Source organism: Rhamphochromis sp. 'chilingali' (genome assembly GCF_963969265.1).
Source record: "Rhamphochromis sp. 'chilingali' genome assembly, chromosome: 17".
In the NCBI taxonomy this organism is placed as follows: domain Eukaryota; kingdom Metazoa; phylum Chordata; class Actinopteri; order Cichliformes; family Cichlidae; genus Rhamphochromis; species Rhamphochromis sp. 'chilingali'.
In genome coordinates, this window is record NC_137944.1 from 31,647,052 (window position 1) to 31,665,923 (window position 18,872).

General features: G+C 39.0%; 2 protein-coding genes across 2 annotated transcripts in view; one reads left to right on the forward strand and one right to left on the reverse strand.

Moving 5' to 3' along the window:
* LOC308384453 (major histocompatibility complex class I-related gene protein-like) overlaps nucleotides 1-18,872 on the forward strand; it is a gene marked incomplete at both ends in the record, with an annotated part of 92,542 nt that overhangs the window by 60,259 nt on the left and 13,411 nt on the right. The gene's annotated exons all lie outside the window — the stretch shown is intronic.
* On the reverse strand, nucleotides 14,298-18,171 carry LOC308384981 (major histocompatibility complex class I-related gene protein-like; the record flags this gene model as incomplete). The annotated part of the gene is made up of 6 exons (XM_080863689.1): nucleotides 14,298-14,347; nucleotides 14,886-14,987; nucleotides 15,159-15,461; nucleotides 15,572-15,850; nucleotides 16,024-16,284; nucleotides 18,123-18,171. The coding sequence occupies 6 exons, from the start codon at nucleotides 18,169-18,171 to the stop codon at nucleotides 14,298-14,300; spliced, it is 1,044 nt and encodes a 347-aa protein (XP_080719815.1).

An 18,872-nucleotide genomic window follows, 5' to 3' on the forward strand; every position in this document is an offset into this window, starting at 1 on the left:
AGATCAGATAAAGGTCTCCCACGTCAAAGTGCACCGCTCTGCCTATGGTGTACAGCTCCAGACGACCTCCTATATAAAGACTGAGGTATGAAGAAGCCATATGTTTGTACCAACATGTAATAGCAATGTCATTTACCAAAATGTTTAGAATTATAGGTGGTCCAAAAGATTATTCATCTGGACGTAGCATTTTCAAGTGGGAGAGACGTTTCGTCACTCATCCAAGTGACTTCTTCAGTCTCAGCGAACTGCAGGTTTCTGTGGTCTTTGATCAGTGCCCATGACAATTTGTATATTATTGATCAATGAACTGACCTCCCAGCCTATTGTTCCTTCAGTGGGCTAGTTTCAGTCATTATGCAATGTACTGTTTAAAAGATTGGTTAAATGAGACTGAAGAAGTCACCTGGATGAGTGACGAAACATTTCTCCCACTTGAAAATGCTACGTCCAGATGAACAGAATCAACCTTTTGGGATTTACTTACATGGATCATTGAGCATGCATCAAGACGTGATTACCATATTAAATATATGCTTTTTGTGTATCGACAGACAAAGGAAGATGAAAGGACAGAAGTAACTATAGTTGGTGTGGCCACTGCAGAGCAGTGCAGTGCACTGCAGTCCACCCAACTACAAGTTCTCCTTCAAACTGGAGAAACCCTCTTCATCGAAGGGGAAATGTGTAAGCCTTACGAGGAGGAGTTTGAGAAGGCCACGATCACCGTTACTGTAAAAAACAAAGGAAAACAAATAGTAGACATAAAAAAACCCAGAATAAATATATATATAGTTCATTTGTTTTGTTTGTATTTTTTAAAATGTTCAAGTTTGAAAAATGATATATTATAAAGAATGAATTAAATTGTTTTTATTTATATTTTATTTATATATGTTTATAATTTTTTATTACATGTTGCTATGTTCATTCATTTAAACAATATTTAAAAGTTATAGTTTCAATTGCAGTCTTGTGCTAAGTGTTTTGTAATCTGATCAAATCTAGTAAATAGCTGAAAATGCATAAAGCAGTCTCATGTTTATTAAATGAAACAGAAGACATGGTTTATAAAACACTCTCTAATGTACAGTTACATTGCATGCTCTGTACAGAGCTTAACAGACTTTTTAAGCACTTAAAACCTTCGATAAAGAACACTGCTCCTGTAGGCCAACAACTGCCTATCTGTATGTTCAACATCAAATAATAATGTTTTTATGTGTGTGTTATTTAGAAGGCTGAAATATATGTTTTTCTTAAACAGTTTGAAAACATTAATAACACACCTAGAAACAAAGATAAAAGCTCAATATTGTATTTTCTGTGTGTATTAAAGGGGGCAAGTCCATAAACAATATTTCATTTGGTAGCTTTGCAGAAGCCAACAAATTAAATTCATTATTTATTTTAACATTCCTGCTGTTTTCATGCTTGAATTGCTGTTTTATTCAAATAATTATGGAAGGACAAATGATCAAGTCAAGACTTCTGGGTGGTTATGATATCAATTAAACAAGGTATTCACATTTTATTAATAAGGCCAGGAGTTTATCTAACAATACTCAATGTATTAAAGCAGGGGTGGGGAACTCCAAGCTTCAAGGGCCAGCATCCTGCATGTTTGTGATGTATCCTTGATCCAACACAGCTGATCCTCACCTGCTAAATCATACTATTTCTGCTAAATCATAATATTTCTACTAAATCATAACATTTTCACTAAATATAGTATTGCTAAATCGAAGTGTTTCGGGTGTCCAAATTCATATGCTGCATCCTCCTGAGGACCCGGCCTTTACTTGGGATTGGTCCTCCGAAGGGTGGGTAGGCCGGAAGTGAGCGGCTGTAAAATTGGACAGTCTAGCCTTCAGATTTGTGTCACCAGCTATCTTGGCGGGGTTTAATAAACTCAGCCATCTCCTCCTTGCTATCTAAAATATAACAGAGGTCACTGATGGAAATTCTCAATCATGTCACACTTCTGTTTAATCAGCTTTCTGTTTGACGTTTATTCAGCTGTAATCTCAGCCAAACCAATTTACTCACGAACAAATAAAACACTGAAAAAAGCCAAATAATAAAATGTTATTGATCTAAATAATATATATACATTTCAACCACTATATTTGAACTAAATATAGTTGAAATATAGTGGCATTTCTTTGCGGGGCCACACCACACCCCTCCATGTGCTTGTCAGAGGTAGCCTGACTCCCATTTGTGGCTGGAGTGAGTCAGCAGTTCCTGCCATACAATGGCATTGATGCTATGGACTCATCCCCCCATTCCCCAGACCTGAATCCAATTGATCACATCTGGCACATCATGTCTTGCTCCATCCACCAACGCCATGTTGCACCACAGATTGTCCAGGAGTTGGCGGATGCTTTAGTACAGGTCTGTGAGGAGATCCCTCAGGATCCCCCAGGTATTGTAGGGAGGTCATAAAGGCACCTGGAGACCCCACACACTACTGAGTCTCATTTTGATGTGTTTTAAGGACATGACATCAAAGTTGGATCAGCCTGTAGTGTTTTTTGTGACACCAAATCCAGACCTACATGGGTTGCTAAATTTGATTTCCATTGATAATTTGTGTGATTTTGCTGTCAGCACATTCAACTATGTAAAGAATAAAGTGTTTAATAAGAATAGTTCATTCATTCAGATCTGGCATGTCTTATTTTTGTTCTTTTTATTTTTTTGAGCAGTGTATATCACATAGGGCTGCACGGTTAATCGTTAGAAAATCGCGATCTCGATTCATACTTATGTGCGATCTCATTTCCAAATGACAACGATTTAAAAAAAGAAAAAAAGATGACGACATTGTACCGCATTTTGATCCGGGACGTAATCTGCATGAAAACAAGCGCTCACTCTTCCTGCTCAACAAATGACAAGGGCGGAGCTTTATACCACGTGATACAGAAGCTGTACCGTGTGATGCTAAAATTAGCAGGGAAAAAACAACGGCGAGCACGTCAGGGATGACGAGAAAGTGACAGGAGAAAATCCGTCCCGGTCAACCACCCAAACATCAATAACGGGAACCTTATACAGCGCTTCCCTATACCCGTCGAACTCCCGCAGGCACAAAGAAATTACGGAGGCTATCACTTATCACCTGACCAAAGATATGGCTCCCATCAACACTGTGCAAAACGAGGGATTTAGGAAAATGATCAACACCCTAGACAAACGCTACACAGTGTCGTCCCGCAACTATTTTTCTATTGTTGCACTACCTGCTCTATACACGCAGTGTCGAGCAACGGTGGAGACGGAATTTCAAGCAGTACAACATTTTGCGGCAACAACAAAACGTGAGACATTTGTTGTTTTTATGTTTATTTATTGTTTTTATGTTCAGTCTCAACTGTTACGAAGTTGATGTGCAGTTAATAAGTGCAATTAATATTTATACTGGAAATATTTATACTGGAATTTATACTGTATACTGGAATTATTATACTGGAATTTATACTGTATACAATAAATATTTATACTGGAAAAGAAAATCGTGAGAGAATCGCGATCTCAATTCTAAGCCAAAAAATCGTGATTCTCATTTTATGCAAAATCGTGCAGCCCTAATAACTTCCTCCTAATGTGCTCTGCGCAGTGTATGTACTCTCCATCTATGCAGTTGTTATGTGTTTTAGGTCTGGTGAACTCGATCATCAGCTCACTGTGTTCTAGTGATAGGATTTCCGGCTCTTTTTAGAGACCCGGCTCTTTCGGTTCGGCTCACTAAAAAGAGCCGGCTCTTTCGGCTCCGAACCGGCTCTTCAGGTTGTTTTGTTGCTTTAATTAATTTATTATTAACAATAATATAAAATTATGCACAAAAGGAATTACTAACGTAAAAAAAAGTGGTTTTATTTGTATATGTTTATATATAAATATATGCGGTGGCCCCTAGAGACAAAACACGTACAAACTCCAAAACACATTTCTAGCATGAACTGAACTTCCAAAGCAGAGCTACTAGATCACTTGAATTACACAATTGAAAGCATGTGTGTATTTATACACAGGCACTCATATATATTCAAATAATTTTAAAAAAAGTTCATTTACCTGTTACTACCACACACCAAATCCAGTCGTTGGTACTTGCTGGCTTGTGTAGCCACTAGGTAACAAAAGCTCAACACTGCGCCCAGCATCCTGGAGCACTTCTGTTGTCTTTTGTACGTGTTTTGAGTTTTTATGTGCTTCTGAGTTTTTTGTATGTGTTTTGGAGTTTGTACGTGTTTTTACGTGATTTGAAGTTTGTATGTGCTTTGTCTGTAGGGGCCACTGTAAATATACTTTTATTTTTTCACTCCACATAAAATGTAATAAATAAATCATATAATACAAAAATCAACTATTCACATTTCAACTTTTAACTATTTAAATTTTCAGCTTTTTCCTTTTACAAATTTAAAGTGAAAACAACACAAAACACTGCAAACCACAACACAATTAAATATAAATTATAATATGAAAACAAAAAGAAGATGCATATTCTCTGTCATATGGGCCTGCATGAATAAACTTTCTGAATCCTTTATCATCTGCAACCGAAAATAGTTGTGGATGATTACTATACCTTTCTAATGTGACGTTGTTGTCCCTGGCTCTCTTTCTCTCTCTCTCCCTCTGGCTCTGTTCCTGTGCTACTGAGTGTAACTACCGCCCCTCCCCCCTCTGCCCAGCATAAAGTACAAGGCTCAGGTGCGAAGTAAAGCGAAAAAAAGTGCGAGAGAGAGAGAGAGGGTGAGAGAAAGAAAAAAAAAAAAAACCCCACGTGACGGCTCGCGATATGGAGCCGGCTCGCGTCGTTCACGTCAAAGACCCGGCTCTAAGAGCCATTTCGTTCGCGAACGACCCATCACTACTGTATTCAGGTGGAGACACTTCCAATTACTCCAGTCATTTTCAACTTCCCTAAGTGTTGTGCTGTATTAGCTTCTGTGCTGGCTGAAGCCTATCAGGGCAAGTGCATTTAGCTCAGAATTCATATGATTACTACCAATGTTTATTAGAATATAAGAAATAAATGTGAGAAGAACATGTGAGTAGTTGCTGTTAAAAAGCCTCATGGCAATGGGGATAAAGACCCTCCTGAACCTCTGAGTCCTGCAGTGCAGTGAGATGATTGTTCTCCATTTTAGATTACAACTTCTTCCTCATCTGCTCTGCACAATGTCTGACTGACTCGACATCTTTGCAGACTGTCCTGCATTGTTTTGTTTTGTTTTTTTAGGCCTGGTGAACTCTTTACCACCTACTTGGTGTTGGTGTTCAGGAGATGACTGTTGTCATTGCTTCAGTCAGTTAAACAAATCTATATTAATACATCACATTTTAACACAATGACCTTATATTGATTTATGACTTTTAATCATTAATTCAAATTTAAATAATCATGTTTGAAATATGTATTCAACTTTAAAAATTTAATTTCTGCTAGTTTTTTTCTGTGGCAAAAAATACTGTAAAATTATTATTAAATTGACATACATTTTTTACATTCTCAAGGTCCATTTTGTGTAATTTCCCACTACCAGTGAACGCCTCTTTTTTCTTACGTTTCTGGCTCACTTCTGAACTTCCGCCCACTTCCCCCCCGGATCGCTGCGGTAAGCTGCTTCTCTTCTCTGAAATGTCTATCATCTGTTTGAGTGATTCACCGAGTTGTTGTTAGTGACTTTTCGAGAAGCTAGCCCTGACAACCCAATGCTAACGCCTAGCGCTTTTATAGACCCAGTTTGAAATGACAATGGGTCATTTGACTGTATGCTACACTTTATTGTGTTGTTTCATTAGCTTCATTCGGCGTGTTAGTATTTCTGAGTCTGTTACGGAAGGTGCAGTTAGTTCTCACAAATCAGTCGGTTAAAACAGCCTCATTATTTAGGCTGTAAGGGTATGTAATGTGCCGCCATCTTAGAAACATTGCGGTACATTACATAATTGAAGCGGCAGGTTCTGCAACTTTGAAGGAGCCATTTTACCGCCTCTGACCCAACAGCGGGAGAAAAATCCAAATTCATGGGCTGCATCCTCCTGAGGACCCGGCCTTCGCGGTCTACGTGGGCCGGGTCCTTGGAAGGTTGGGTAGGCCGGAAGTAAACGGCTGGGGAAATTGGACGGTCTAGCCTTCTGATTAGCGTCACCGCTGTCTCGGTGGAGTTTAATAAACTCGGCCGCCTGCTCCTTGCTATCTAGGCGTAAATTCTCGACCATCTCATACTTCTTTTTAATCAGTTTTCTGTTTGACGTTTAGTCAGCTGTGTGAAAACCAAGGAGGAACCCACCTGGGGGATTAATAAAGTTTTATTTTATCTAATCTAATGTAATAACTTTAATCTCAGCCAAACTGATTTACTCACAAACAAATAAAACACTGAAAAAAGCCAAACAATAACATTTTTAGGTTGTCTAAGTGACTTATATATTACGTTTAACCCAGGTAGTGAAAGTCCGCGGTGATCTGAAAATGATGTGCCCGGAGTTGTGCCATTCTCGGCGACTTCAGTGACCTTCGAGCTCCCGGCTAGCTATCGAGCTGGTGGGTAACAGACGTCTCCGGAAACGTCGAAGCACTTTTGCAAATATGCAATATCTTGATAAACCGAGCAGATATTTGATGTTTACACAGCTACTTTCTCACCTGAAAATATGTTAAAAGTTTATTTTGTGACCCAGAAAGATTAGTATGAGTAATTTTAAAACTTAGTAGCGGCCGCCATTGTTGGAAACTGGAGTTTGGCTGGGCCGCACTATTAATTCTGGGATATGGTGGGCCACGAAGGACACACCCGACCCATCCTTCAAATTCGGGGAAAAGGAGGATGCATTTGTCGGCTGAATTCGTATAATGTGATGTCAGTTGAGAAAGAGATGCTTGAGAGACTTAACCACCAAAATGTGATAGATAGATTTACTAACCTCAAGGTGAGGCGACATAGGTTAAAGGAAAAGAAAAAATCTGCAGAGCCATAGTAGTATCTGCAGTAAAGATCTTTTCATACATTGTATACATTGTACATAGGCCAAGGTGTCTCAATTTTTCTAATTTTTTAATAATATTTTGTACATTTCAAGGACTTCTATTTTTGGAGTGTATTTTTATGTATCTGTATTATATTATGCATACACATTAAAAGTGAATCTCTGTCCAAATGCACTCAGTTTAGAGCAGGGCAATATGGCCAAAAATATTTATCACGATATATATTTGAAAATTTGCGATAACGATATAACTGACGATATAATTGATGCGAGACAAAATACAACTCCACAACTTTACTAGCGCAAAAAAAACACCATCCATTTATTTTACTTAAACAAGCAGCTGTTTTTTTATGTGCATTAAAGCTATATAAAAATTTAACAGTGCAAATGCAAATTCCTTGCTGAAGGTTTAACCAAAAGGCATTTCCAGTAGAAATGGGCTGAGATATCCTGAGCATAACCATGTATAAAATCCACTGAAGTTAAAAAAAAAAGGTGCTTTGCAACATTAAACTGCAGTGTGCCAAATAAAAAAGTCAAATACGTATTTTTCAGACCATAAGGTGCACGGGATTATAAGGCACGTTAAGCGAAACAAAGCAGTCAGATAAATCAAACTTTATTCAACTCATTCTTCTTGCTTCCTCCACTTCTGTACCATTGATTCATTAATGCTGTATTCTATCACAGCTGCTCTATTCCCATGTTGTTGCAGTATATTAATGACTAACCTCATATTGTGGATGGATTATCTCAGTTGTTCTCCTGACTGAAGTTTGGTCCGTTTACAGCATCCTGCCATGCGATTGCATTTGTCCCTAACCATCAGGAACCTTCACGTTAACTTTTATCGAGTGGAAAAGTGTTAGCGTTCATCCTGCAGCTTCGCTGTTTATGTTATGCTAACATAGCTGTGTCGCTAGCGATCACGTAGCCCAACTTCCGTAACCTTACAAACGTCACTGCTGTTAATTTCCTGTCTTCATTTATGTTGGAAGTGATAGCAGAGCAGTATGTTTAAATTTTTCAGAAATCTCTCAGTCAGAACATGCTATATCATGCTTAGGTAACTAGCGAGCTAACTTCCGCTAGCTTCCTGCTAACTTCTAACTCCGTTAAATGTAATAAATTCTGTTTTCATGGATTCCTGGATGTTAAACTTCATAGTTACACCTGGTAAAGCAGCAATGCTGATCGTCTTATTAAAGATGAAAGAATTTAGACAGTTTTTAACTCTCAGTGATGCTGCAGTGTTAGTTTGACTTTGGGACCTAAAACGGAGGGAGTTTAGGACCCAGATTACGCCCAGATTTATGAGCACCTTAGTCCAAAAAAATATGGCCCGCTTGCATGTTCTACAAAAAAAATGTGCTTTGTCGTGTATCTGACGGACAAACACCAAACCAGTTCCACATCACTGAAGTTGCACCATTTTTACAAACCAATTCTGGTTCATCCGTTTCACTCAACAATCGGCCGTGTGCGTATGAAAACAAAGGCACTGCGCATGCGCGTTTTACCCATATTCTATCGCGTTATTTCATTTTCTTATTGTTGCCTAACATTGTACCGGTATTACCGTGAACGGTATAATATGGCCCAGCCCTAACTCAGTTTACTTTTTACCCACTGTGTGCATCATTCATTATTCTCCTGCAGTAATTAAGGTTAGGATATGTTTTTTTTTTTTTTTATTCAAATCCATTCTTCTTTGGCAGTAGTAGTCTTTAGCAGCATTTAAATAACCTTTATCAGATTTGATGGTTTTGTTACAGACTTTTCAAAAAAGTGTTTTGCTTTTCTTTCACAAATGTGGGGATTAAATTGTGTTAAAATGTACAAAACTGTCATGCCATGTTTTGTGATGAGGACCCAGGCACAGAGAGACTTGGTGAATTTAAGAATCTTATGATTTAATAAAGAAATTTGCAGACTTGCAGAGAGAGGGTAAAATTATGATGACTGATAATGGAGATGAAGACAACAGACGATGAGGACAGGAAGGAACAGGGGTTTAAATGCACCAAGGAGACAATCAGAGGGAACTCGGGACAACTGGAGACATTTAAGGATGCAGGGACTGACAGAGACAGGGAAGACGTCTCATCGTGACGAGTAAAGTTTACCTTGCCTGGATGGGCAGCTCTCTGGGTGCTCAGCACCCCCAAAGCTCTGATCCTAGAATCGCCCCTGTCTATTAGTGTGTAGGCTTCATTCTCAGGGTTTCCAGTTCTAGGTTTATTTTCTGTGTCCTCCCCTTGTGCCCTGTTCGTGTCCCTGAGTTTGTGTTGTGGATTTCCTGTTTTATTTTGAAGGTCTGTGTCTGTTGTCACTGTGTTCAGCTTGTATCCTCTGGTCATCTTGTGTATTAGGATCAGCTGTGCTTCCTTTTTTTTTTTTTTTTTTTTTTTTGCCTGTCCCGTTTGGCTCTTTTGCCATCAGAATTATTGTCTAAAGGCAAAGAAAGATGCCCAACGGATTTACTTTACCAAATGGACCATCCCAGCCTTGCCGTAATGGTCCATTTGATTCACCTTTTATTGTTTATTTTATTTTCACTTGCTGAATACGGGACAGACTTGATTGGAGGAAAGAAGGGGAGAAAGAAAGAGGGAAAGAGAAACAGCTGAGAAGAGGGACGGGGGAGAAGGGCAAAAAACAAAAACCAACAGAATGGGCAGGGAAAAAAAAAAAGAAAAAAAATGCATATATCGATCACCTGGATCACCTGCTGAGAAAGAAAAAAGAAAACAAGCAGAAGAGAACAAGAGTAATAGAATAAACAACATCACAATGATATATGGGAATATGACAGTAAATACTAAATATTAAACATTATTGTGCAGCTCATAAGATCAACAGAACACAGTGTGCTTTGAGGTAGGAGCCAAAAAGGGTGTAGTTTGTGGGTGTGATCACCCGTGTGTACACCTGTGAGCATGGACGCGCTTTTTTTTTTTTAAAAGGTTCCTTCATGTAATGATCTGCTAGAGCAGGGGTGCTCACACTTTTTCCGCATGTGAGCTACTTATAAAATGACCAAGTCAAAATGATCTACCCACTACAAAAATCCAAAACATATACTTATTTATAAATATATTGAGGATTCTTTATATCTACAATGTATATACATGCATAACCGCAATATCCAATATTTCACAACACAATTAACTATGTAAATTTTTTGTCATTACCTGAGTTTACTCTGATGACTTGCACTGAATTGAATCAGCCAGGGATGCATAGTCCGGACAGTAGCTGCTGACGGCCAGGTTTAAGAGAAAAAACCGAGAGCTAAAAATTGGAGTTAACTCGCTGACTAGCTTGTCAGTTTTACTACACTTCGCGCCGCTGTTTGCGCATGCGCAGCGACCTAAGCGTCAGAAAAAATCTGATGTCATCTGACTGGCTTCCCTGTATCAATCAAGTGACGGGATGGATGATAGGCTGGCATCTATTTTTTTAATGCCATGCGATCTACCAATACTACCTTTGCGATCGACTGGTCGATCGCGATCGACGTATTGAGCACCCCTGTGCTAGAGGGTGTGGGGGGGCCACAGCCCCGTCCTCCAGGGCATGAAGCAGGTATGGAGGAGATCAAAACTCCAGACATCCAGAGGCTCCCAGAACACAAGAGACCAAGGAAGACCAACAGAGGGGCAGCCGCGCCACTGTTCCAGAAAGAGCTGAGGAGATTCCCAGATGAGGGCTCACTCAGCAACCGCGGAGCAGAAGCCAGGGGGGGTTGCAGTGACGCGCCCGTGAGCTCCGCCGGCAGCCAGCTGTGCCTGAGTGACCGAGCCCCAGGCCGAGAGGCCGAGGGCACCCCACCTCCGAAGTGGCCCGAGCGAGCCCCAGGCTCCAGGCCCCGATAAGCGGCCGCCAAGGAGTGAGCCGGTGTGTACCTGGATGCCCATCCCCAGACACAAAGAACCACCAATGCACCGATGTCTGAGGGAGTCCGCCACTGGCAGGGGAAGTGGTGTGCTTCCTACCTGTGTGTCATTACCTGGTCTCCTTGTGTGTGTGTATATAGTGGGTGTCGGTCTGTGCTCTTTGTCGGCTTGTCTGCGTTTCATGGTGTTTTGGTTCTCTGGTCTGCGTCTCTCTGCCCTTCATCCCGTTTTGTCATTATTTCAGGTTTGCTCTTAGTTTGCCCAGTTTAGGTTTCTTAAGTTATTTCTCATGCCTCATTGCCTGTTTTGTCGCTCCGCCACTTTGGAAATAAACGTCACTCATATCATCAGTCTGTTGCCTGCATTTTGGGTCCTCATTCTCACAACACCTCACGGCTCACCCCGGCAGCCGTGACAGGGACATTAATATTGTGGGACATAATGTTACATTTATGCAGAAGGTTGTCGTACCCACTGATATATGAACACGTAAATGTATTACTGAATGATTTAAAGACAAACCAGGAACCTTTAAAAATATGTCTTTAAGACAAAAGTAAGGAAAGTGTATCCAAGATGAGACCCCTAACACATCAGGCAAAATGCTGTCAGCGACTGAATCCAGCAGTTTATTTTCAGCTAACTAAATGTGAAGCCAAAACATGAATTTAGACCTTCAAATTTTGATGTATGAAAAATAACTGTGTATTTTTTATTTGTAATTGTTAGAATCAGAATTTTTTTCTGGTATTCTTTATTTGCAGTGTGAGTACAAGAAAAGAATTATTATAATATGATGTGTTAAATTTGTTTAGATCAGAGGAATAAGGAAGGATTTGTCTGTGTTTCAGTTTGGCTTAGCTGTAGGCCTGAGAGTGTGTGTAATTGTTTAGAGGGAAAGGAATTTAAGGACACTGGGGGTCTGCCTGTCATAAAAGGAGACAGGAAGCTACAGTTAGGGGTAGCTGATGCTTGTACCTTTAATAAAAACTCATAATTGTTATAACTTAGAAGTAGGTTTGCAGGAGACTCTCCACCTTATCTGTAAATGTAAGACAACAAGAGGCCAATGGCCTAGTGGATGCAGAGTGGGGGTCTCAGTGTTTGTAATGCGTTAACTCTGTTTTCTGTGTTGTGTAGAAGAATTTGGTGTAGCTTGGGTGAGGAGATTACTTTTATGACCGGCAGGAAGTCACGTACACAGAGACACACACACAGTGCTTTGACTGTTACACTCACACACCCACAGGCACTCATGTGCTCATGCATACACACACAAACACAGAGTTTGCTGTACACTAGGGCTGCAAGATTTTGCATAAAATGAGAATCACGATTTTTTTGGCTTAGAATTGAGATCACGATTCTCTCACGATTTTCTTTTCCAGTATAAATATTTATTGTATACAGTATAAATTTCAGTATAATTCCAGTATAATAATTCCAGTATACAGTATAAATTCCAGTATAAATATTAATTGCACTTATTAACTGCACATCAACTTCGTAACAGTTGAGACTGAACATAAAAACAATAGATAAACATAATAACAACAAATGTCTCACGTTTTGTTGTTGCCACAAAATGTTGTACTGCTTAAAATTCCGTCTCCACCGTTGCTCGACACTGCGTGTATAGAGCAGGTAGTGCAACAATAGAAAAATAGTTGCGGGACGACACTGTGTAGCGTTTGTCTAGGGTGTTGATCATTTTCCTAAATCCCTCGTTTTGCACAGTGTTGATGGGAGCCATATCTTTGGTCAGGTGATAAGTGATAGCCTCCGTAATTTCTTTGTGCCTGCGGGAGTTCGATGCGTATAGGGAAGCGCTGTATAAGGTTCCCGTTATTGATGTTTGGGTGGTTGACCGGGACGGATTTTCTCCTGTCACTTTCTCGTCATCCTTTCTCGTGACGTGCTCTCCATTGTTTTTTCCCTGCTAATTTTAGCATCACACGGCACAGCTTCTGTATCACGTGGTATAAAGTTCCGCCCTTGTCATTTGTTGAGCAGGAAGAGTGAGCGCTTGTTTTCATGCAGATTACGTCCCGGATCAAAATGCGGTACAATCGTCATCTTTTTTTTTTTCTTTTTTTAAATCATTGTCATTTGGAAATGAGATCGCACATAAGTATGAATCGAGATCGCGATTTTCTAACGATTAATCGTGCAGCCCTACTGTACACCATGGGGGTTTTATGATGGGGTCACTTCTATAAAGCTGGCTGTAACAAACAAAGGAGTGCAAGATCTGCAGAGGGATACCGGCCTTGCACGTCTCCCCTTCTAGAAGATGCATGCTTAAATGAAGATGAATAAAGGTTTTTGTGAAAATGACTACTGAGTCCGGTGCCGTCTCTGGATGCCCGAGGAATAAAAAGAACCGGGGTGAAACTGATTTCGTAACAGTAGTTAGACCTGAGAGCTGCTGTGACAGAAGGCCAGAAACTGTAGAAAGAGACACTTATATCAGTGATGTATTTTGCATATTTTCTTTTATCCCTAATCTGAACAGTGTCAAGCTGTTTTTACTTGCAGCTTCAGACAGTTTGTTATCAGATCCTTGCTGATACTCCCATCTGATAGAAAGAATGTTATCATGTCATATAGCAGTTGTAATTTTATATGATTCCTCATATAAAACTTTACCTTCTGAGCTAAAACAAAAATATTTTCTATATAACAGTAATGTTCAAACATCAACTTATTTAAAGTGTTTGTTTGTTTGTTTGAACACATGAGACAGAACACAGTGAGGAAGTTATAGTGGAATCAAAACAACAGTTTTCCTTGTTTGAATCAAGACAGCCAGAGGTGGTCAAAGATCAAGGTCATGAGACCTCACAAATCAAATGCAGGAAATCCCGGGTTAGTCATTTTCACAGAAAAATAAAATAATAAACTCATAACATTTTATTTCCAAATGAGAGTCTGTTGCTGTCATCCTTCAGATGTTTTGGTGTCATTTGAAAAATACTGCATGCTTTGTACACTGCCAGCGTCTCAGTGAAATAACACACTTCAGGTCTAACAAACTGTCATTGTCAGATGCATAAAAATCAATAAAGTTGAAACATTTAGTTTAGCAAATGTTTTAGCAGGCTTGTGATACCACTGCATCGATACAGGGATTACATAGATCATACTGAAGCAGAAGTCATAATTGCATGAAACATGTACACACAGTAGCTAGATACAATTATATGACCATGCACTAATTTAGAGGAAGTGTAGCAGCCTGTTCTCAGTGATCTGCAAAATATGATCATCAACTGTGTTTTATTAACAGGTGTGTTTAATATATGTCTTTGAAATGTGGAAGTGTCTGCAGCAGCTGGAGGAAAGTCATTCAGACAGTAAAGTGAAGAACTCTTTACAGGACAGTCAACTTTGTGGATTTAGTCTCTCAGACTGCTCAGAGACATTGTCAGGAGCTGGAAGATAAAAAAATACACAGTTTACAAATATTTTATCGTTTTGAAGGAGATCATTTGTAGTGATTGTTGGTTTCTGTTTGAATACATGACCCTGCTTCCCAGGGAGATCAGTGGCATTCAAGTGAGCAGAATATGTATCATGAAACTGAATGAATCTATACTATGTTTTCACGTAAATCCTGATTATAATGTCTCTAATCACATTCCACATCTGAAAAATTACAAATTAATAAAAGCAGATTTTACTTACAGGATGTAGAGCATATCACTGAAACAAACAAAAATAAACCATATCAGTTATTTTTTGTTTTGTATTTTTCTTGATTCCACAAATATCTTGTATGCATTTCCTTTGTAATGTACTTTTTTCTTCACACATCATCCTTCTCATGCCCTGTAATCATCTCACTGTGGCTCTGAGCCTTTTACAGTTACTTTAGAATTTAGGTGTTTGTGTCCAAACTGATCTGGCAGTAAGATTTCGGAGATGAATTGAAAAACTAAACTCAACATTTCCCGCATTCAGATTTCTCACCTTTCTTCTTTTTGTAAGCTACAAATGCCACAGCTGTGACAATGGTGACAGTTAGAACAGCCACTGCAGCACTGATGAAGGTCACAGTGTCAGCTAGCTTCTCTGTTGAACAACACATGGCAGCATTTTATAATATTAAACAGAAAACTGTGTCGACACCAAGGAAGTTGAGAAGTTTGACATCTCTGAGTGAAACAATAAATGACACAAAATCATTACTATTCAGTCATTACAGTTACTCAGACATTAGTTTGAGTAATCTTCTTGTCTTACCCCTGTTGGTCCTGATCACTGTTTTGTCCAGTGTGGTGACGATGTCCTCGTTCATACCAGAGAGATGAAACACACAGTTGTACCTCTGCCAGTCTTCAGGTGTGACTGATGAAACATTGAGATCAATACTCATCTGGAAGGTCCCATCATTGTTGGGAAGGCTCTCTCCAGGATCCACACCTTCATGAATCTCCTCTCCATCTTTCCTCCAGAACATCACGGCTCTGTCAGGATAGAAACCTGTAGCATGGCAGCTGACTGGAGAGGAGGAAGTTTTCTGGATGAGAGACACTGAGGGAAGGACTGCAGAGAGACTGGCAGTTGTTACATTCTTTATTTTATTTTACTCTACCTTTGAAGCACAAAACCCATTTAAAGTTTCTATTACATTTCATTAGATTATGTAATTCTACCTGCTGTCTGCAGAAAGCTCCTCCCATATCGCAAATACTCCTTTAAAAACTCAGGGCACTGATGGCCTAAAAAGTTTTTATTTGATTCAAATCGACGTTCATGAGCATCAAATCTCATTTTGGTGATGACAGCCTGTGGTTTAGGAGCGATCCATGTCAGTGTCTGCGAGTCAAATGCGAGAAAGTCTACTCCGCCATAGCCATACTGATCATATCCATTAATCTCTCCAGTCTCATCATCCCATTCACAGCCACTCATCCTTTGCAAAATATGAACACCTGAAAAGAAAGACAGTAACAGTGACTGTGATAAACCCGTAAGATGTCAATACAGCTTATACCTGAAACTATACCTTTACCACAAATAAACAATGCAAAATTAAAGGCTTTTTAAAATAAAAAATGATTTAAAACAAACTGTTTCAGCAGTAACAAGTAAAACAAATCTGTACCTTCAGTTTGGTTTAAACGTTGCCTCAAAGTCTCAATGGTAGCCTTAAAGAAGTGATGAATTTCATTAGATTGAAATCTATACCACTCCAGGTCCTGAGGATGATCCTCAAAGAATTTAATCCAGTCTTTTTTTGGTTTTGCTTCTCTTACACTGTTGGAGTCACCTATCTGAACTTCATCAACAAATGCAACAACCACAAACTCAGGAATGCTCTGAGCTCCAGGAGTTTCAGTGAAGAAATACTTCAAGGAGTGTTTTACTGTAAAATTGGGAGAAATATGAATTACCATACATTCCTATTATATAGGGTTTTTTTTGTATCATTACCATATTTTTCAGACCATAAGGTGCACCAGATTATAAGGCGCTCTGTCAATGAATGGGTCTGTTTTTATACATAAGGCGCACCAGATTATGAGGCGCATTAAGCAAAACAAAACAGTCAGATGAGTCAAACTTTACTCAACTCATTCTTCTTGCTTCCTCCACTTCCGTACCATTGATTCATTAATGTTGAATTCTCTCGCAGCTGCTCTATTCCGGTTTTGTTGCAGTATATTAATGACTAACCTCGTATTGTGGATTGATTATGTCAATTGTTGTCCTGACTGAAGTTCGGTCCGTTTACAGCATCCTGCCATGCGATTGCATTTGTCCCTAACCATCAGGAACCCTCAGGTTAACTTTTATCGAATGGAAAAAGGTTAGCGTTCATCCTCCAGCTTCAGTGTGCTAATGTTATGCTAACATAGCTGTGTCGCTAGCAATCACGTAGTACATCATTATATACCAGCTAGTCCAACTTCAGTAACCCTACAAAAGTCACTGCTGTTTAGGTTTTTGTCTTCATATATGTTGGAAGTGATAGCAGAGCTGTACGTTTTAATTTTTTCAGAAATCTCTCAGTCAGAACATGGTATATGATGTTTAGGTGGAAACTAGTGAGCTAACTTCCTGCTAACTTTTAACTCTGTTAAATTTAACAAATTCTGTTATCATGGGTGCCTGGATGTTAAATCTAATCCTTACGCCTGTTAAAGCAGCAACGCTGATCATTTTATTACAGATGAAAGGATTTAGAAAGTTTTTAACTCTCAGTGATGCCTCAGTGTTCTTTTGACTTTGGGACCTGAAGTGGACAGAGTTTTGGACCCAGATTACTCCATGAGGGTCCTGACTATGGTAGCCATAATGCTCCGACAATCCATCAAGCGGTGCGGCTTCGTAGCTTACCAAAGTCATACTAAAACATTTTTTGACAGATTTTTGAGCGCTGTGTGCCGCATAAAATCAGTTCAAGGTCATTAAGTACAACCAACATTCATACATAAGACGCACCAGATTATAAGCCGCATTGTCGATTTTTGAGAAAATTAAACAATTTTAAGTGCACCTTATAGTGCAGAAAATACGGTAGAAATAGTTTCAGATTCAGCATTGTCTTCAAAAGTATTAGGGTGAAAAGACACTGAGAACCTACTCACTGATGAAATACTTTTAGTGTTGTGTAAAATTACATTTTTGCTAATAACTCTTCTCTAACTCTTTATTCTTACTACTCCAAAAATTACATTGCAAGTACATACAGGAAAACCATACCACATTCTTAAAGCCACGTTTACAACAAAAGTACATTCACTGATAATATTAATTTCTCCTACTGAGACTGTGACATTTCAGGGGTGCCCACATCTTCCTTTCACCACCACTCACCTTAAGAATAAAACAGAATACTTTTTTGTTATTGCACTAACATACAGCTGGTGTTATAAAGAAACTAAGAATATATTATTATTATTATTATTAAGAAATAAAGAAGAGTGAGAATTCTTTGAACAAAACATCTGTAAAAGCATAGCCACAGTTGCTGGTCTAAAATCCCTCTTCTATATGCTTAAATATCTCCCTGTGCCGTTTTGACAAGATAGGTGGTGTTAGCTGTCAATGTCAGTTGTTGACACTCTCCACCAAACAAACAAATGAGTAAAATGGCGACAGCTCATAGTAAAACTAAAAGACCATGTCTCTTGCAATTCAATCTCGCATAAATTAAGAGAAATATATTTTTTTAATGAAAAACTTGAAATATGAGCTTACCTGGAGATGCAACATGGCAGCAGAGGAGTAATATGAGCACACACTTCATCTTTTTTTCCATTTTCACGTTCATTAACACAAGAAAAACAACAGACCAAACAACTGGGAGTGGTAAGGTTCCCTATCCAAAGTCCGTATTCTGTTAGGGTGGGCCAAAGTTATCTGAGTCAGAAAAAATTAAATGTTAAACAGACTATGTGCCTCCTACAGTCTCCTTGTTTTTCCCATGGCATGCACACAGGATGCCATGGGAAAGCATAGAACAAACAAAACAGAAACGAAACTCTGATTTTAGATACTTTGGAGAGATTTATTTTTTATGAATGCTACTTCTGCTGCTTCAGTTGAGTTGCAAATGTTGCAAGTTTGGTGACAATTGGTTTGACACAGGATGTAAGAGGACCCAAGTCAGATGGTGGGACACCAGGTCCACTCGGCCCAAATATAATGATTTCAGTCTTCTTTTCATTAAAATGTAAAATATTCAGGGCCAGCCATGCTCTGATATCCTTAAGACATTCTAAAATGCCTTAATGTCTAAAATTTAGAAAAAGTAAATGTAATCCCCTATTGCTGGATTCAGACAATCAAGCTATAAGTATTCATGCACAGAAATAATTTAATTTCTATGTTTTATTTTTAATTATTGGATCAAACAGTGGGTGATACTCTCAAGCTGGACTGTAATTGCCCTGTTTAAATTGAGCTACTTCAGATGACATTCGTAATTACAGAAGGATGAGCAGTCAA